Source organism: Clytia hemisphaerica, unplaced genomic scaffold (assembly GCF_902728285.1).
Source record: "Clytia hemisphaerica strain Z4C2 unplaced genomic scaffold, Clytia hemisphaerica genome assembly, whole genome shotgun sequence".
NCBI lineage: Eukaryota > Metazoa > Cnidaria > Hydrozoa > Leptothecata > Clytiidae > Clytia > Clytia hemisphaerica.
Genome location: NW_027103532.1, coordinates 165,118 through 184,838, shown reverse-complemented (window position 1 = coordinate 184,838; position 19,721 = coordinate 165,118). Strand labels below are relative to the sequence as shown.

The 19,721-nt window shown below is 34.4% G+C and overlaps 1 protein-coding gene across 2 annotated transcripts; it reads left to right on the top strand.

Annotated features, from left to right (window-relative positions):
* The first annotated feature begins 4,692 nt into the window (after positions 1–4,692).
* Positions 4,693–19,308, top strand: LOC136799695 (discoidin domain-containing receptor 2-like). Of its 2 annotated transcripts, XM_067056407.1 has the most exons (13): positions 4,693–4,864; positions 5,468–5,555; positions 5,970–6,197; positions 6,329–6,405; positions 6,949–7,114; positions 7,418–7,773; positions 9,052–9,202; positions 10,154–10,240; positions 12,269–12,760; positions 13,055–13,126; positions 13,690–13,956; positions 14,277–15,215; positions 18,925–19,308. In XM_067056407.1, exons 2-13 carry the CDS (start codon positions 5,468–5,470, stop codon positions 19,227–19,229), a joined length of 3,228 nt encoding a protein of 1,075 aa, XP_066912508.1. In that variant the 5' UTR covers positions 4,693–4,864; the 3' UTR covers positions 19,230–19,308. The 2 variants fall into 2 exon arrangements, with proteins under 2 accessions (XP_066912508.1, XP_066912509.1); XM_067056408.1 differs by lacking the exon at positions 10,154–10,240.
* The last annotated feature ends 413 nt before the right edge of the window (positions 19,309–19,721 follow it).

Genomic DNA, 19,721 nt, shown 5'->3' with positions numbered 1-19,721 from the left:
ATAGTTAAAGAACTAAATTTTGTTCATTGTCAAGTAAAATTCATGTCTGGCTATCGAAATTTCATTTTCAAAGTAGTAGAAGGCCATTCTTTAGGTCAGCGTCAAAGAGACGTTTTCTCAATGTTTGGCGTTCATCTCGAATACGTTGCGAAATATCCGTTTTAAAATAATCATTTTTTAAGAGCTTTCCAGGGGGGTCAGTATACAAAAAAGTGGCTTGTATCCTTGGGTGGGTGGGTGTTTTGAAAAAAAATTTTCTGCTTAAGTATCTGTGATTTAGGGTCACATTTCGAATTGTTTGTTTACTATTTGTGTACTATTCTGCAGCTCATAATTTCAGTTCAGATTAGCTAGTTATTAGTTTTCTTTTTTCTGCAATAAAAGTACAATGTTATTAGTGATTTTATAAGTAATAGATGAAAATGGTTTTTAGAATATTGATGTTGAACAGAACGCTTGAACAGAAATCTTGATGGAAGATATTGAAATCATTGAATTATCTTTTAAAACAAGTGCTTACGCAATGCTTTGAATTTTTTTGATATCTGTACCAGCCGTGAAGTAGTAGTAGTATTTCTGTACCTATCTCTTTTGGCATCAAAAAACAAAAAATAATCTATCTGATTGACATTAATCAAAACAGATCAAAACATAGTAAAACATATAAAAAGAAAACACAAGTTTGTAAATGATCGAATGTATGATGTTGGATATGTTGGATCTATATTTGGAAATTTTCTGGATAGTACTTTTTACTATAAAGGGGGTGATGGGGTATATTTAGGAGTTTTCTGTATAGTACTTTTTACAATACAGGGGGGTCGGTGTTGGGTATATTTGGGAGTTTTCTGGGTAGTACTTTGTACTATACTGGAGTTGTTGGGGTTTATTGTGTAGTTTTCTGGATAGTATTTTTTAGTGTAGGGGTGGGTGGGTATCTAAAATTGAAATTTGCTGCAAATAGCACATATAAACATAGAAATACTTCAGATGGTGATAAAAGCAGGAAATTCGGCACAGATGATCCTTAGAGGGTCTAAAACTTACTTTCTAACAGTAACACTAAATTTTGCCTCCTGGCCACCTGCCAGATGATGTCATCAGGTGGCTGGGCAAAAATTTATTTTTTTGAAAATATTCAAAATCTGATGGTGCCAGCGGAAGAGCATGAAATATTGATGAAAATCGAGATTAAAACATGCCTTGAAAATCTTCCTATCAAAAGTTATGGAGTTTGAAATTTTTGTCATGACGTCATCACAAGCCTTCGCAGGCAAAACTAAAAAACTCGTAATTTTGGAACAAATTGACCAAATTTGATATTTTATACACAAATTCAAATTTTGAGGTCTCATTTGATTCTTTCAGACCCAAAAATTCATCCCCCTGCAGAGTTTGGAGGGTGCACACTAAAATTTTATGTTATTATAAGAAATGGAAAAGAATCTTCTCGAAGAGGGAAGGGATTTTTGGATTAAAAACCAAGTAATTAGCAGCTACATAGTTAAGTGATCACAAAGTAAATTTTTGTGGTTGTTAGCTATGTGTCATTGATGTCATTTACAAAAAAGACAAAAAGAGAAATGACAATATAAAAGGATAAAGAGAAAATGATTTAAGAGAAACTCATTATTCAATTAAAATGGATATCTGAATCATATAGTTTTTCAAATATCTAAAATAGAGAATGGCAGACTCAGTGAAAACGGAATTTGAGACCAGTTCACTGAGCTAGATTTGTTATTTTGTTACTTGTAACTGTTTTGGACGTAAAGGCACCACAGGCCTGAGGGCTTAGACGGTTTGTCTGATTATTTTTAACAGGGATATTTAAGAAATGAGTTTTTTTTTTCCATCGTCACTCTGAAAACCTTGCATCATCAAACATTTTTATCTCTTTGTTTCTTATCTTTGTTGAGTAGTTGATTGATTAGCAGTAGACAAAATTTGATGATTTTGTGTAATTCGAATTCTAAATCATCACAAGAGATAAAATTACAAACACTCTTGTTATTGCAAGTAACACCGTGGTGGAGATTTCATTTTAATGATAGTTGAATGCTCTCCATTGTAGGTCATACTGATTTTGTGATGATGGAAAAAAATCTCTAAGATGACAAGAATGACAGCTTTCTGTAGAGACGAAAATGCCCCTCTTATATTTTTATACTGTCGTCATTTTTTTCTCCTTTCAAATACTTGTTGGGTTGGATTTGTGTAACTATGTGTTATGATAACAGTATCGTTCTTTACAGTAATACGATATTTTTAGTTTTCTTCTTAGTTGAGTTTGATGTTATATAGTGTAATTGTCAGGAGTTTGTTGTTATGGTCGAAAGTATAATTTTGTTTTAAGCATAATTTTAGTTTTTCTGGTTACTAAAATCTATTAACTATGTGCTTTTGGAGTAGTATGCTGTTTTGAAAACCCTTTTGATGTTTTTGGGCACAAGTCTCTTTTACTCTTATCGCAGTTTTCACAGAGAAATATATATGTGGTTATGAGATTTTTCCTGAGACTAGCAAAATATTATATTATGCCTACAAAATCAAAATCGTGTGTTATAATTTTGTATTTTTGAAAACAACATTAATTAACTTCTTATCTAGACAGATATGTTTATAGTGGCTGTAATGTTTTGAATTCACACAAATTGTGTTGTTTTGATTTGATCTCAGTGGAAAGAATTACTTGGTTCCATTTCTTTTACAAAACTGATGCATTCATAACAAAAGGAACGTCAAATTTGGTGATGCTGGTTACCTCTCATGGCAACAGTTCAAATTCTTAATTCCTTGACCATAACTTTCGAATCTAAAATCTTGATTATGTTTAAGACTTTCTAATCAAAGTAAACGATAAAGGGATGTCATGGCAATCACATGTAGATGAAAACCTATACGTCGCCAATTTTCTTTCCTGGTTCATGACAATGTGTTTTTCTCTCTAGAATGAGGCTAGTTGTTTCTTTTGATTATTTAAGCGAAAATACATCTTAAATCGAGCTACCCAAAACCTTTCTTTGTTATGCCTATGTATGAGTTTTATTTGTGCTACAAATTTATTTGTTGTAAAGAGTTGTTCTATTTTACTACTGTAATAAAATGTGACAAAAATTAGAGAGAAATAATTAACACAAATTTCCTATATTTTTCTCATTATGGTGTTTGTCGTCAATATTGAAATGATTTTTGAAATCAGGAAAAACACGAAAGAAAGAACTAATCACTTCATCCTTCTTTAGCATTGAGTTTCAGTAAGTTTTATTCATTTAACATTTGAGTGAGAATTTTCGAAGTATATGCTAATACAGTTACTAAGTAAGCTTTAATTCAGGAAATCTAGCTATGTAGCAAAGATAAAGAAGTCTAACTTTTTCTATATTGATACACCACAATTTTTCTTTCTCCACTTTTGTAATTAAAATTTGGTTTACTTCAGGCTGTTCCCTTTCTTTTGTTTTATTTAGTAGCGTTTAGTCCTGTGGGTTATAGTGAAAAAAACTTTCTGATTTCGTCGTTTTTACTACATATCAAAATAAAAAAGCTCTAGGTCCATTTTTTTTGTTTTGAGAAAATCGACTTTAAGTTATTTTTCCTTAAATGTCTTGAATCCTGAAAACCATTAACATTGGAATATTTGTTTTAAAAGCCAAAATTGTTGTTTCCACTCTGGACTTGCCCTAAACTGATGTCACTTAAAGGCTTTTAAAAAATTACCCTGAAGATAAAGTGAAAGGTAAAATTCTTTTTTTCTAAAAGCTTTAATTCAGGCCATAGATTTAAGCCAAAAAAATCGATAAAGAATGGGGTGTGAAGCATCGGTATGGTCATATCACAATTTTCCAAAAAATGAACTTAAAGCTTTTTTTATTTTGATGCGACGATGTATTTTTTGTCCTTTCTGGAACTTGAAATGAACCAACCAAATTTCCAACCAAAAACGAAAAGAATTTTATAACTAAAGCATTTAATATTGTAATTTTGTCATAAATCTTTATCAAGGCAGTTTTGAGTGATTTTGGATTGTTCATCATTTACTTGTGGTTTACTGATTGTTTACCGAATCATATCAAATATGATAAAGATATTCTATGTATTTACTCAATCAAAACCGGAATTTTTCAAAATTTATTCGCATTCTTAGAAAATCAAACAAAGAATGAAACTTATTGATTGACATTGATTTTTTACAAGAAATATTTCAATTTCGACTCAAATTTTATCTCATTCTTAAATTTCTTGTTTTCAAAGATTCTGCCCACAATACTAATGTGTTTCTGTTTTTGTTACAATAATACCTTATTTTTCACAAAGATTCTTTCTAAAATGTGATTAATGATTAAAGGTTTGGTGGTTTTTCTATCGTTCTATTGTAAAAAAAGTAATTACTCTTAGACTGCCAGTTGAAAGCTTTTCAATCATTGTCTAACCTAATTGGATTTTGAAATTGTCAGCTTAATTGAGATGTTGGGCTTTTTCCATTGTTTGTATTTTAATACTCTTTCCCTCATTTTTACTTCGTTTTGATTACTTGCATCTATCAGAATCATATAGTATATAGTAGACAGTGTTTTTGTTGTATTTTTCAACGTGTCGGTGAATCTATAAGAGGCTACGTGAGAGATTTACAGAACGCGTTCTTTTCAACTCAAACAAAGGGTGCGTGGGAAACCTGTTAAATTAATTCCAAAATCTTCATTCTTCATTTTAGTAAAATTGAAAAAGAATTAGAAGAAAAAAGAAAATCATATATCATCATAATAATAAAGAAAATATCAGCAGAATATGTTGGAATAAATAAATAACACTTTAACAACAACAAGGATAGAACAGGAAGGATCGTTTTAACACAATTTTAAATGTAAGTACTGCCCTTATTTTGCGTGTGATTTTATATGAACTCACTCTATCCATTCGTAGATTTGCGGTGATTCTTTTGATTTGTACAACATTGGCAATTTACTGTTTTGATGGATTTTCTTCCTTAATCATCAACATTATTTAGCTGATATTGGTTTATAGTCTGATAGGTTTAAATTGCTGCGATGTTAGACTTATTATTGCCTAACAACAGTACTTTTAAGAAAATTAGTATCAAAGGGGTTTCTTATATATTATAAAAGCATTCTTTTTCATTGAACGGTTTCTCTACTGCTTTTATGGTCTCAACATTTAATCTCAAACTTCCGAAAAGCGTCTTAACTTAACTTAAGCAATGGATTTGATATAGCTGGATAAAGGTCTTTACCTTTCTTTAGAGGTTCTGGCCCTCTCTTTTGATTTTCTCACGATATTCACATCTCTTTATTTTTATTCCTTGTCTCGATCAATATATGGTGCTACGATCTCTTTGTATATATAATCTAAGTTTATTTTTATGGTGTTTGATATGTTTCTGCTTTGATAAGAAAGCAATCTAAATTGTCTGAATGTGACCGAAACAATATTTTTTTTAACTTTTCAGATGCATCATTTTATCGCCACCATAACTCTTGCACTCGTCTTTTTCTTCTCTGGTTGCTATGGTGACAAAATCAAGCCACAAGACCCTGGTAAGCGAACAAAGATGGTTTGAAAAGTTATTTGTTTACCTCTGCCCGGTGAAAATGTTTTGGTAAAGATCTTATCACTCAACCAGTTTACACATCGATTTTTTCTCGTACTGAAATTGGGAGTGATTGTTAAGGTTTTTAAGGTTTTTATCTTCAACAAAAATTTTTCATTGAGTATTGTTGGTATTTTCCGGCGTACGCCAAAATTAGCATATTAACAAAATGTCTTTTATTTTGGGCGACGAAAAATTATCGCAACGTCAAGCAAACGCGTGAAGTTTTTTTTTCAAAACTGCAGGTCGTCCTCCCTCGTTAAAAGTGAAAGTACATAAACCCGTTTTTTTGTGAGGTGCTTAACATAAATCACTCCTTTAGAAATATTTTCATCATTTTGTTTATATTTTATCCATGCAGTGTGCAATCAACCATTGGGGCTTGAAGATGGTAGTATAAAGAATTCACAGTTGACTACCCCATCTGGTGGTACTACTGGTGGTAAAGAAGGCTTCTATGCGCGCCTCAACAATGATGAAGCATGGTGTATACCTCAGTTGAAATCTTCGGAAGATGTTTTCCGTGACAAGGTCTATCTAGAGATTGATTTAGGGCAAGAAAAATCAATCAGAGCTCTTGCATTGCAAGGTACTTTTGTGTTTTTATTTTCTCTCAAATTTATTAATATTAGATTACACATGTATGATTTGTTGTAAACTTAATTCCAAAGTGTATTTTAACAACTTTCTGAAGATAAATGTTTCTTTCTTTTTTGATAGGTTACAAACAATATGGATACGGAGACAAGATTCGATTTTATTATGACATGGGTGGAGTCTTCGGTATACACTCTGAGGTAAGCAACCTGTTTATAGCTTTTAGTTTGTCATATTGCAAGTTCTCCAAAATTGCATTCAATTCAATATCAAGCTTTCGTCGCCCCTTTCTTTGTCAAAGAATACATTAGCCTGCGAAATAGAACTATCGTTCTATAAATTAAGCAAATATTTTACCGATGATTTTCCATGAAAAAGTTTGTGGGAAAGTACTTTCGTGTGTATGTTTTTGGGATGAGGTAACGTCGTTTGCACACTTTGTTAGAACGATATCTCAAACCGAGGTTGAAGTCCATCTATAGAAATGATGTTGTTAAGACACTATGTGATTAATTTTTGCGAGATCCAAATATTTACCTTTATTCGCGAAAGTAAAACTCACAAAATTGAGTGAGATTTCTGACTCACGAAATTGAATCCACACAATTTTCAAGATCAAAATTTCAAAACGCTGATTCAGCGAAAATAAATCAAGAAAATTTCGAGATTTTAAAATTAAACCCCATTAAAGTACTCGCCTTAGGTCACCAAAATGACTTTCATTCTCTTTTTCTTTAAAACAGATCGATGTCGGTAATAAAAAATATTCTGAGATGGAATACGTTGTGCTAGATCAGCCGATCACAGCACGAACTATACGCATCATGCTCCAATCAGGTTCAAATGTGAAATGTTTGAGAGCGGAATTGTATGGTTGTGGAAGTTACAGAAGAAATATTGAATATTACCGTGAGTATTTTTTGTGAATTGTATAACCGACTTTCATCTGACTAGGCAGCGCTGCACCCTAGAGAGTTTAGTTTAATTGCATAGGTTTACTTTATAGTTGCTATAATTTGACGTTTAGATGCAAGATTTCATTTTAAAGAATCGAGACATGCTAAAAAAAACAGTGGTTGTAAAATGACTGCTATGCTCTTTGGTAAATTAAACTCTGAAGTCATTGTAATAGATATTTCAAATTTTTCAAAAGGTGCCGCCTTCCAAGTAGTGCTGGTAAAATAAAATTGATAATCTTCTTCACTTTTTCAGAATGCCCAAATACAAACGAAGAGTTGATGACTAGTGCTCTCAAGACGCAAGGTAACACCAAATATATCACGGAAACCAGTTTCCTATCCTCCACAGGGACATTTACCGGCGAACATCTCCTCTTTAGCGAAGCATACGCCTGGTGTGTACAAAAAGATCAGCAACCATTGCAGATGTACTCAGAATACGCCGAAGTCAATTTGAAGGAGGATTATTTGATTTACGGGGTCAAAGTGGATGGCTTCCGTAGCACAATAGGACAGCCTAGTGACAATAATTTGGCAAAAAACTTCAAGATAGAATACGGTGTTTTGTTCGATAATAAAATTAAATGGGTGTCGTACAGAGCAAACACAGTAAGATTTCCTTGTTGGTAATTTCACCTTAGCTTTCAAGAATTGATATATTAGACCAGCGGCCGAGATAGTGTATTGAGTCACTTCGTAGGGCACCCCTTAGACCAGGGCAATTTTTTGATATTATGCTCCTAATAGGGTGTAGAATCGACAAAAAAAATTACCCTTCGAATCTCTTGCAGTTTTCGAGTGAATCGATTTTTAGTTAATCGATTGATAACAAGGGTCCTTTACTAACGGTTTTTTCGAAGTCTGAAAATCAAATATCTAAGGCTACCAACGGATTCAGCGTGAAAAGTAGATAAAGAAAATGGGCTTATTTGTTAAATTTCGACCACCTGGTGCCGAGAAATGGCATTTTAGGGCGAAAAATCGACGTTTTAGGCGTTTTCCGATAACGTCAGCATTTTCCTAGGGACATTTTTAGAAAAAATCATTCTCACAGCTGGATAGCCCTGAATTATTAGTATCCAAAAATGTTATGGTTTGTTAACATTCGATGTCTAGATCTCGAGATAATTCATTTTTAAGGTGGTAAATATGCTGAAAATCTGCTGACTCAGAAAAAAACATCGATAATTTTCAATATTTTAACCAAAATATCTCAAGATCTAGACATCGAAAGTTAACAAACCATACCATTTTTTTGCACCCTTGATATGTTCAATCGATTAACTAAAAATCGATTCACTCGAAAACTGCAGGAGATTCGAAGGGCAAATTTTTTTATTTATTGTACACCCTATAGGAGCATAATATCCAAATTTTGCCCTGATCTAAGGGGTGCCCTACGAAAACCATTTTTAAGGCCTTTTTTGAATCTCGGACGCTGGTCTATATCAAAACCCGTCGCGAGGGAATAATTTTTGAAAAATACGAGTTCAACCATCCGTAATTAGATGTCTTTCCGCCGGATTTCTAGCTTACATAGTGTGCAGAGGGGTCCAGCCCCCACCATTTTTAAGGAGGGGGCTTAGGAAAATAGCCCCGGCTAAATTCTAGAAACATAGCCCCCACCTTCACAAAGCAAAATATCGAAGAAAATCTTTTTCAAGAAGGATAAAACCTTCCCCAGAGCATAGATTTTTAACACAATTTAAAATATCTGCAACCTATCAGCTCTGCTCCAGCTCTATTACACAACACTCAGCCCCCCCCTAGCCCTCAGTATTTATTGAAAAGTACAGCCCCCAATAAATTCGAATCTCCTAATTCTTCCTATGTTTTCCAGTAGAGAATGTACTAAAATATAATTTTTCCCTGTTGTCTTCATTTTAGATTTTAGATTCTAGTTCATACCGTACAGACGCGCTATCTACTTCGCCGCCCTTGGTGGCACAATACGTTCGAATCTATATGAAAGTCAACGATACAAAAATCAACTGTATTAAATTACAATTGTATGGTTGCAAAGCCTCGTTGACGCCCTGTAAGTGACGCCCCTAAGTTGTTTTTCTTTATCTCTACATTTAACTATTGCACGTTTTTTGCACGTTTTGCTAACGCACCCTTGCACCAATTTAATTCTTAATCGAAGCATGAAATGTAATTTCTCTTTTGTACTGTTGTTTGTGTTTTCTCCTCTAATTCAATCTAATTTTAATGAATAATTGTTTAATGGAATGTAATCAACTTCAAGGGTAATTTGGACAATTTTTGTCCGAGTCTGAAATGATATTCACGGTTGGGTCTCTTTCTTCGCGGAATTTCAAATTCTTAGGCGCAGACTTAATAGTTAATTAATTAACTGAGCTATTAAATGCCGTCACTCGGCAAGTTCCAATTTCCAAATATATTTTGATTTCAAATGCACGTGCACGCCCCAGCTAAGAAAAAATGCCAATCTCGACAGATAAAATACTGAGCTGCATTGGTCGCGGCGCTCTGAGGTCCACACCTACCGGTTCAGGACGGAAAAAATCGGCTGATCTCATGTGATGCCAGTGGCGCTTAATGGGTTAAGCAAATAGGAATCTAATCGAAACTCGATGATTGTTGAGTTGATTGTCTCGATAGATGGACGCAACTGGCTTTGGAGGGAAATTGAACAAGATCGAACACTCCGATCGAATATTTCCTTGAATTTCAACACCCGATTGAGTTTTGAAGTCCAGATGTTCGATTCCCTTCGTCTTGCCTCTAACAAAACACTTCGTTCATCAAAAGCATATAATAAGCCTTCATTTTAAAAATATAAAAACGGCACCTTGAATACTGAAATCTAACCCAAAAGACCATAGCATTTAATTCGAAAGTTTTAAGCTTCTAAATCATCCCAGTGTGGCTATTTGAAGATCTTACCATGAATATCATAACAGCCCTTTTCACATAATAATGAACATGAATGAATATGCAACTTAATTCTTTCACTATCTCGTAGTAATTCCACCAACGACTGCTATAACAACTAACCTAACTAATACAACCACTACAACCACACACAGAACCACTACTCAACCACCTAAAGGTACAGTATTAACTTATACATCTACTAAAATCACTTACAACCCCTTTACTTCAATACCCAAAACTAATTACCCCCGTGAGTCCATTCATACAACCCTTATTATGGTATACCTGGAAGCCTGTCCACTTTAATTCAAATTCCTAAACTGTAAGGTTATCCCGGTAGAGTGGGTATTTCGGCAAAAATAGATGCTATTTAGAAATGCTGTGAATTCGCGGATTAGATTGTTTTCACCTTCCGTAGTTTGTCTAATGGTTACATAAATAACACAAAGCCCAAAAGGTTCTCTAAGTGGTAGGGTTCGGAAGGTCACATTTATTTATTTATTCATAGAATTATATTTCACAGGTCTATCGACCTCTACGAAATAATTTAGATTTATAAATATTGTCTACTTCTTCATCTGTCGTCCAGTCGTCAGAAGATATGGGCAGAGAAGACGTTGTTTTGGTCTTTGTCCTAGGTTTTCGAACTAGGCGAAGGTTTGTTCTAGGGCTTCCTCTTACATGCCAAACGAAATCATCATTTTTTAAATTCATCTTATTCGCCTTTTGGCACATATCTTTAATAATTTTTCTTTCGTTGATGGTGAAGTCGTCTGTAATGCTAAAGCCACCAATTTCATTGAATCGTTTCAGCTTATGCAGATTTTGCATTATCCGTTCTTTTTCCTCTATACTTTTTAAGATCAACTTGATTGGACGCCAATTTAGCCCTTTTCTGTTTTGTCCAATGCGATGATGGTGGGACGGTTTGATATCTTGAACGCCAATGTTACCTAGTATACCTTCAATATCTATTCTGTCTTGTTCCTGTTGTTCCTCTTTGTTATCTACCTCTAATTCCATCATTCCATGTATAATGATATTTCGTTTTCTTGATTCGATGTCTCTGTCTTCATTCTTGTTTTCTTGTTGGTGTTCTCTCACTGCTGATTTGATATTATCCTTGTGTTTCTTAGTTATTTCAGCGTATGTTTTTTCTGATGATCTTTCTATATAATTCGTCGCTAGTTTTATTTCTTCTTTTATAATCTGCTTGGTTTTTATTTCAAAGTCAGACATCTTATTGGTTAAGATGTTTTCGATATCGTTCTTAAGGCTGCGGTTCTTGGTTAGCTGGTTGTTGAGCTTTTTAATGACGTCGTCCTTCTTCTCAATCTCCCTCTGCATCATATGATACGAGTTCTCACCTATTTTACTCATTAGAGATCGTGCTATCCGCACGCAATTCTGACATAGATATTGTTCGTTATAAGTGTTGGCAAAAATTTGCAGCTGATAAAGCGGTAATTGTGTGCACTCGTAGTGTACCATGCGGTGGCATTTTCGGCATTTTAGACGGTTTTGGTCATCGTCATCTGAGCAGGAGGTGAGAGTGCATGTTTGGTTTTGTTTAGCTTCTTCAAATGGTTGTTTTTCTTGCTTTTTGTCGGTTTTTTCGTTCATGTTTTTGATTTTGCTAAATTTCAACCATTTTTGAAGAACTGCACAAAATGCGTGTTGACTATGCATACTCATCATTTGTTAACCCTACCTAGTATCGCCCAGGGTGCACATATTATTTGTGTCAATTGTAATGCATGCTTGTTAATATATTTTAAATAACCATTAATGCATACAGTTATTAGATTTACCTAAAAAATTGCCAATAAGTTATGGTACTGATTGTAGATTAAAACTTACTTTCCTTTTATAGAGTTCAGTTAGAATAGGTAATTATGTACAGTGCAAAAGAAGCTAGAAAACTATCTATTCCAAAACTATTGTGTTGAATTGCTCTTTATGTTTTTAAAAGACCAACTTTGAATTATCTTTTCAACGAAATTTGACATTCCCACATACCATGAGCTAGTACTTTGCAGAAATTGTTAAAAAAGGAAAGTGAATATTTATGTGAAAGATTTTATTTTCACATTATATTAGTTTTGTTCGTCGTAGAGAGAGTTGTTTTCAAGTGCAAATCTAGTATCAATTTCTTGATCAATTCGTTGAATCTTTTATCTTAACTTTCTTCAAAACTTTGCAGCGCGTATCGTGTTATATCAAATACCAAAAGGCCAAGAGCCATGGACAGATGTAAAATACAGTGGTAAAATCAACTCGGATGGAGTTCGAAACGGTGGTCTTGGTTGCCTTGTGGACGGTAAAGCTGTGTCCGGTATAAACCCGGTCAAATCACCATACTGTTGGATCGGGTGGAATAAAGCGAATACCTCAAAACCGTTCATCAAATTAGAATTAACTCGTAAAACAACCATCACTGGAGTTCAATTACGCGTCTATGTAGATAAAGCTATCAAGGCGTCAACTGCAATGAAATTCACCGTACGAACCACACCACATTTCGGTGTCTTACCGGACTACACCGGATATGTATGTGCTCCGGACAGTTACTATCAGCTTTCCGAAGAATTCTTCATTGATTTGGACCTTGGTAGTGTGCAAGCTCAGTTCATTGATATCTTTTTGGAATATTCTGAAGAGTTGATTCTACTTCGACAAGTTACACTCAAACAAGGTAAAAATATTTTCTCTCTCTATTTTTCTTTCTCTTCTATGTTCTCTTGCGCGTTTTTTACTTTCCATGGAAATGGTAAAGGGATGTAGGTCTTTCAAGGTCTCAGAAAAATGTCAGCTAAAGCCAAGGCCATCTATTTAAAAAAAAAAGACAAAACAGCAGAGTTTACTGGCCTGCAATTTGTATTTAGTAAAACATTATATTTTCTGAACTTTAATTTATGTAAAAAGTTAAATCGCGCTCTAGCATCCTTTATAAAGCATAATAACATATTTGTTTGTTTGTCTTCTATAGGACAATTATCAGGAAGTGCACTGAAGCTTTCGCAAACTCCAGAAAAATGCATTGTTCCCATTTTTGAAGAAAGTAAGTCTTTTTTTATAGACCTGTTTCTCACACACTCTGCGATGTCAATCCTAGGGTTGTTTCAATTTGAAGCTCGAGTTTAATTGGCTTTGCTAACAAGAGTTTTCTAATCAGTTTCTTTTCGAACCTTTAAATAGTTACTGAAAAAGTACAAAAGGAATTCTTCCCTTCAGAAACGAAGAAACAGGGGAAATTTGCTCTTCTAGCAAAAATTTGAATATGGGGGAGGGGTTAGGATATAACATTTTTTGGAAATTTGCCCCTGGACATTGTGAATTTTGACCCCCGGACATTGTGAATTTTGACCCCCCGGACAACAAACCTCACCCCCTCCCCTGGACAAGCATCAGTTGACCCTCGGACATTCAAAATCACCCCTAATCAGAGCAAGTTTGCCCCTAAAACAAGACAAATTTTGTAGATTTTTCACTACTCCCGGACAAAATATCCAATATATCCTCCACCCCCATGTACGAAAATTTTCTGGAAGAGCCCATTTCTTTTTCTAACTTTTATCGGTGATGTAACAATATGTAACTACTATTCCTGTACTTTGATCTCAGGAACCGGTGGTGGTGCGGACGATTCTTCAAAAATCATCATCATTGTTTGCATAGTGCTCGGTCTTCTCTTGCTTGCCGTCGTCGGTTTCGTCATTTATCATTATCGTACGTCGCTTCATAAGAAATTTAAATCACACGCACGTCACGATCAACTACTCGTAGAACGTAAGACGCAAAACGGGAACGGTAAACGTTACGTGCAAGGGAATGGTTACGGACAATTGGGAAGACATTCGCCGCAAGTTTCATACAAAGGAGGCCACCATGGTGAGGATTATTGATTATTCGTATTCGTATACCTAAGTGTCTCCTTAAAATATGTTTTCACGGTTCTGATAGTGCTTGCTCCGCCAGTTGTAACACGGCTATCAGAACAATATAAAATATTGGACACTTTCTGGAGTCGGAGATTGATCATACAATGTATATAATGATATATTTATGGTGCAATGTTAAAAACACCGAAGTTTGCTATTAGATTTATTGTTTGAAAAAGTGGTCTTTTACCATTTTGATCAGTGCCTAATGTACTCACTCTTCACTAAATTTCTTTTCGACTCATTTTCCCGTGCATTCTATTCTCATAGATCATGACATGGAACAAGTTTACGCCGCCCCCGAAGTAGCAGTCTCCGTCAGCGAGTCATCTCTTGACGGGAACGCCTCACAATACGCCCAATATAATACGATCAATGATCACGCAGACAGCAATCCATCTCTTTATGCTGCGCCAAACACGAAACAATACGCCGAACCTGATCAAAAGCCAGAGATTTACCAATCAAGCGCCATTTACGCAACTACTTATAAGAACCCTTACCAATCAGTCGCTCCGTCGACTCTTGTTTACGCTGACCCCGCTAAGGTTGTTTCATCAAAATTACCACCCTCACTGAGAAGCTTCCCAAGAGAACAATTAGCATTCCGTGAGAAAATCGGTGTCGGTCAATTCGGTGAAGTTCATATTGCAGAAGCGACTGGTTTAGATGACATTTACGGTACTATTGGACATTATAACTCATGGGGATTACCGGACACTGCTAATGTAGCGGTGAAAGTTTTAAAATCGGACGATGCGATGATTGAGGAGGAGTTTTTAAAAGAGGTGACTGTAATGGCCGAACTGAAACACGAAAACGTGGTACGTTTGTTGGGCGTGTGTGAAGATAAACCAATGATCATGGTCTGTGAGTACATGGAAAATGGAGATTTGAATCAATATTTACGTCAAAAGCGACCGATCGATGAGCATAATATACGGGCTAGTATGTTGCCGGATGATGCTCTATCTGTAGATACTTTAATACACATGGCACAACAGATTGCAGCTGGTATGAAATATCTACACGCTGAAGGATTTATTCATCGTGATTTGGCAACTAGGAATTGTTTAGTGGGTGCCGCCTTCCAAGTGAAGATTGCCGATTTCGGTTTAAGTCGAAGTTTGTATGAGAAACAGTATTACCGGGTTGAAGGGAAAGCGGTTCTCCCCATTCGATGGATGGCTCCGGAGTGTCTCTATTATGGTAAGTTATAAATTTTATTTTTTTGTTATGTGCAAGTCAAAATTAGACATAATAATCTTTCGGGCATTTTTCCAATTGAGAACTCAGAAAATCCTAAAAAAGTTTTGGGTGCTTCCGCTGCTAATCTCTATGTCATCTTAACTAACACTTTTTAATGCATTGGGTTGTTCCATATAATATCAATACAGGAACCATATTTTCAAGCTAAAAGCATTCTTGAAATGTGAGGATACCCCCCCCCCTTGGAAAATGGCAAAATTTGTAATAAATAACTCTTGGAAATATTTTTCTTACTAGTAATACCTTAAAGTATAGGTGGGCGAACTGAAATCAGTCTTTTTCCCCTGCTAGTTTTGGAATGATTTTTCAACCCTTTAAAAAAAAAGACAAGAAAAACTTCCCTTTACTTCCTAACAATGCCCGTCCGATCAGCTTATAGATATATAAAATGGAAAGGCTTATTTATATATGGCTTGGAGTAGAACGCATTGAGACTCCTGGATGGGAAATGAAACAACTTATTTCCCATCCAGAACGCCCGCGCGTAGTTTTTACTCAAACGCCGGATTGAAACTAAATTCTATCGCTAGATTTCAAAAAATGTAGTCCTCCAAAACAAAGGAACCGCTAGATACAATCCGTCGTCATGATTACGGCGCGTTCTATACGCGTTTTGGATGGGAATTAAGTGGCTTCAATTTCTCTTGCTATAGAAGGGTTAAAGTTTTGTCTCTAGCCCTTCGGGGCTTGAAACTCATGGTAGGACGTGCTTCTTCATTATTGGATGAACAACATCCAATAAAAGTTTCGCTATATTTAATAGAGGCGTGTTTAGTTAATTCTGTTAAATTTATTCCGATAAATTTTCGGGACGAGATGGAGTTTTTACAAGCTCTTATTTGATTTGGTTGGTCGTTTACCAGTAATAAAACAATTTTTGGACCTACCCCGGTGGAGGTCCTATAAATTAACCTTTGTCCGTCTGTCCGTCCGTTAGTTACCAGCTTTTCTCGAGATTGGCTCATTAGTTTTTTCTAATTTTTTGCACAATGATGCAAAATGGAAATGCCCAAAATGTGACGGAGCCCGATTTTCGAAAAAAAAATTTTTGGGGCAAATTTGGGCCAAAAAGCGGCTAAAAAACGGGTTTTTTGGACTTTGTGAAAAATTGGATCATTAATTTTATCTGATTTTTTGCACGAAAGTAGGGTACCATCATAGGTATAAGATGGCTCAAGCAGATTTTTGCAAAAAAATTTTGTTGGCTCAAAAAACGCATGTTTATCTATAAGAATCACTATTAATAAGCATACATCGATGTTCTTAGTCAAATTACTCAATTTTTTTATGAGATAGATGTTTTTTCTGCTCAAGAGGGCTTACTTTTGAGGAATATGTGTGTTTAGACAGGAAATTTGGGTTGCTTGGCGTGTTTTTATAGAAAAACTGGCCAAATTCGATATTTTTTTATAAGCACATTATCAATTACTTAGGTATTGGCTTTTCTCGAGATTGGCTCTTTCATTCTTTATGATTTTTTACACAAAGATGCATAACTATAAACCCTTGAATGTGACAGAACCCGATTTTGAGGAAAAATGTTTTTGGGCCAAAAAACGGTTAAAAAACAGGTTTTTTGGACTTTGTGAAAAATTGGATCATTAATTTTTTCTGATTTTTTGCACGAAAGTAGGGTACCATCATAGGTATAAGATGGTTCAAGCAGATTTTTGCAAAAAAAATTTGTTGGCTCAAAAAACGCATATTTATCTATAAGAATCACTATTAATAAGCATACATCAATGTTCTTAGTCAAATTACTCAATTTTTTTATATGATGGATGTTTTTTCTGCTCAAGAGGGCTTACTTTTGAAGAATATGTGTGTTTAAGACAGGAAATTTGGGTTGCTTGGCGTGTTTTTATAGAAAAACTGGCCAAATTCGATATTTTTTTATAAGCACATTATCAATTACTTAGGTATTGGCTTTTCTCGAGATTGGCTCTTTCATTCTTTATGATTTTTTACACAAAGATGCATAACTATAAACCCTTGAATGTGACAGAACCCGATTTTCGAAAAAAAATGTTTTTGGGCAAATTTGGGCCAAAAAACGGTTAAAAAACAGGTTTTTTGGACTTTGTGAAAAATTGGATCATTAATTTTTTCTAATTTTTTGCATGAAAGTAGGGTACCATCATAGGTAAAAGATGGCTTAAGCAGATTTTTGCAAAAAAAATTTGTTGGCTCAAAAAACGCATGTTTATCTATAAGAATCACTATTAAATAAGCATACATCAATGTTCTTAGTCAAATTACTCAATTTTTTTATGAGATAGATGTTTTTCTTTTCTTGCGAGTATTTAGACAGGAAATTTTGGTTGTTTGGCATGTTTTTATAGAAAAACTGGCCAAATTCGATATTTTTTTATAAGCACATTATCAATTACTTAGGTATTAGATTAATTGGCTCTTTCATTTTCTACGATTTTTTTGCATAAAGATGCATAATTATAAACCCTCAAATGTGACAGAGCCCGATTTTTGGAGAAAAAAATTTTGGGGTATATTTCAGCTGAAAAAACGGCCATAAAAGGGTTTTTTGGACTTAGTGAAATATTGGACCATTGTTTTTTTCTGATTTTTTGTATGAAAGTAGATAAAAGATGGCTCGCTTGAGACTTTTGTAAAAAATGAATTTTTCAGCTCAAAAAAAGCATCTTTATCAATAAGAATCACTACTAATAAACATACATCAATGTTCTTAGCCAAATTACTCAATTTTTTGGAGATGTTTTTTTGCTCACGAAGTCTTGAATATGAAAGAACATTTCAAGAGCATGAAATTTTGGTTTCTAAACGTTTTTTTATAAGAAAAAAACGACTGATTTTAATAGATCGTCACTATTTGTGTTCTGAATGATTGTTTAATGGTCACGTCACGTAGATATCAATTATAAACGTGTTAAATGCATAATCCAGGTAGGTCCATCAAAGTATCACTTGTGTTACTTTTTCTAAAGAACGCGTCGTTTTTATTACATCAAATGACCAATTATCAAAGTATCTTATAAAAACTCCATCTCATCTGAAATTTTCTTGGACATTTGTTGTTAAAATCGCATTATGTCGAACTAACACGATTTCAAGATTAGTACTTTATTTAATTTTCGTTGTAATCTCAACTTGTCTATTTCAAAAAGTGAAATGGATTTTTGGAGATTCATGCTTTACTATCCCTGAACATATGAAATCTTTATCGACAAACCCAATTTCTCTTCTCACTTTAGTGATGAATATACAAAAAAAACACAGAATGATTTATTTGTACGCCTGATGATTGCCGTATAAATGCATGAACTTGAACTAATATACTTTTTTAAACTAAATTCGAAATAAATTTACCTTATTACCCGAATATAAGTATGGAAGTATTCAACGGCCTTCAAATTAACACGCAGAAAATTAACACGAATTTTATTTGCTTTTTCAAGGACACCACGGCTGGTTTTAATTAAGGGGGTTTTTATTAACATGAAATTTTTCAATTCGTGCTAATAAGTAAGATGACTAGTAATATTCGTGTAATAAGGTATACAAAAGATAAGTTTCGCTACCATCATTTGCAACGGACAAATTTTTCTCCACCCAGTGGACTAGACTATCGGAAAGTAAATTAGTACATTTCTTTCTTCCTTTTATTTCACAGGTACATTCAAGAACCCTACAGATATTTGGAGTTTTGGTGTCACTTTATGGGAAATATTTAGTTTTGCACGTGAATCACCTTACTCCGAACTTACCGATTTACAAATTATCGAGGCTGCTTGCGAATCCGTTCAACATCCCGATCGGGAATTTGTATTCCGATTAGAACAACCGGCAACTTGCCCGGATGAAGTTTATAGATTAATGTTGAAGTGTTGGAATAAGAATCCAGACAATCGACCACCTTTTGCATTTTTGAATCGGCAATTTATGCAATTGAATACGAGTTCTGAAGGTGATATTTAAATGGTTCTTGGTGTATATTTATCGTCGCTTTTTGATATTTCGGAGAATTTATTTTTATATTTTTTGCATTCTACCGGTCGAGACATTTTGCAATTTTGCAATTTACAAATTGCAGTTCTGTTTGAAAGTGATGGATTGGCTAAGATAGTGTCGTGCAGAGGTTAAACTGCACGCATCAGCTTTAGGAAGTCAATAATTGTACCAATCTCTAGCCATTCAAATTTTTAATTCAAATTGAATGAAATTTAAAGATTTCTCATATAAAACTTCTAATTATTTCTCTAAAACTCAAAAACACAAAGATAGGGGTAACTCTGGGACGGGAATTTGATACACGTTACGCATCCCACGTCAGAGGGGTTACATATGCAGAGGTACTCATCTACTTAGAAGTTAAAGTTGTAATGCTAGACCCAATCTTTGGATGTGAATTCGAAATTTGATTTTCTCTACCACTTCTTCGATTTATAAACCTCGTCAGTTCAGTTGACG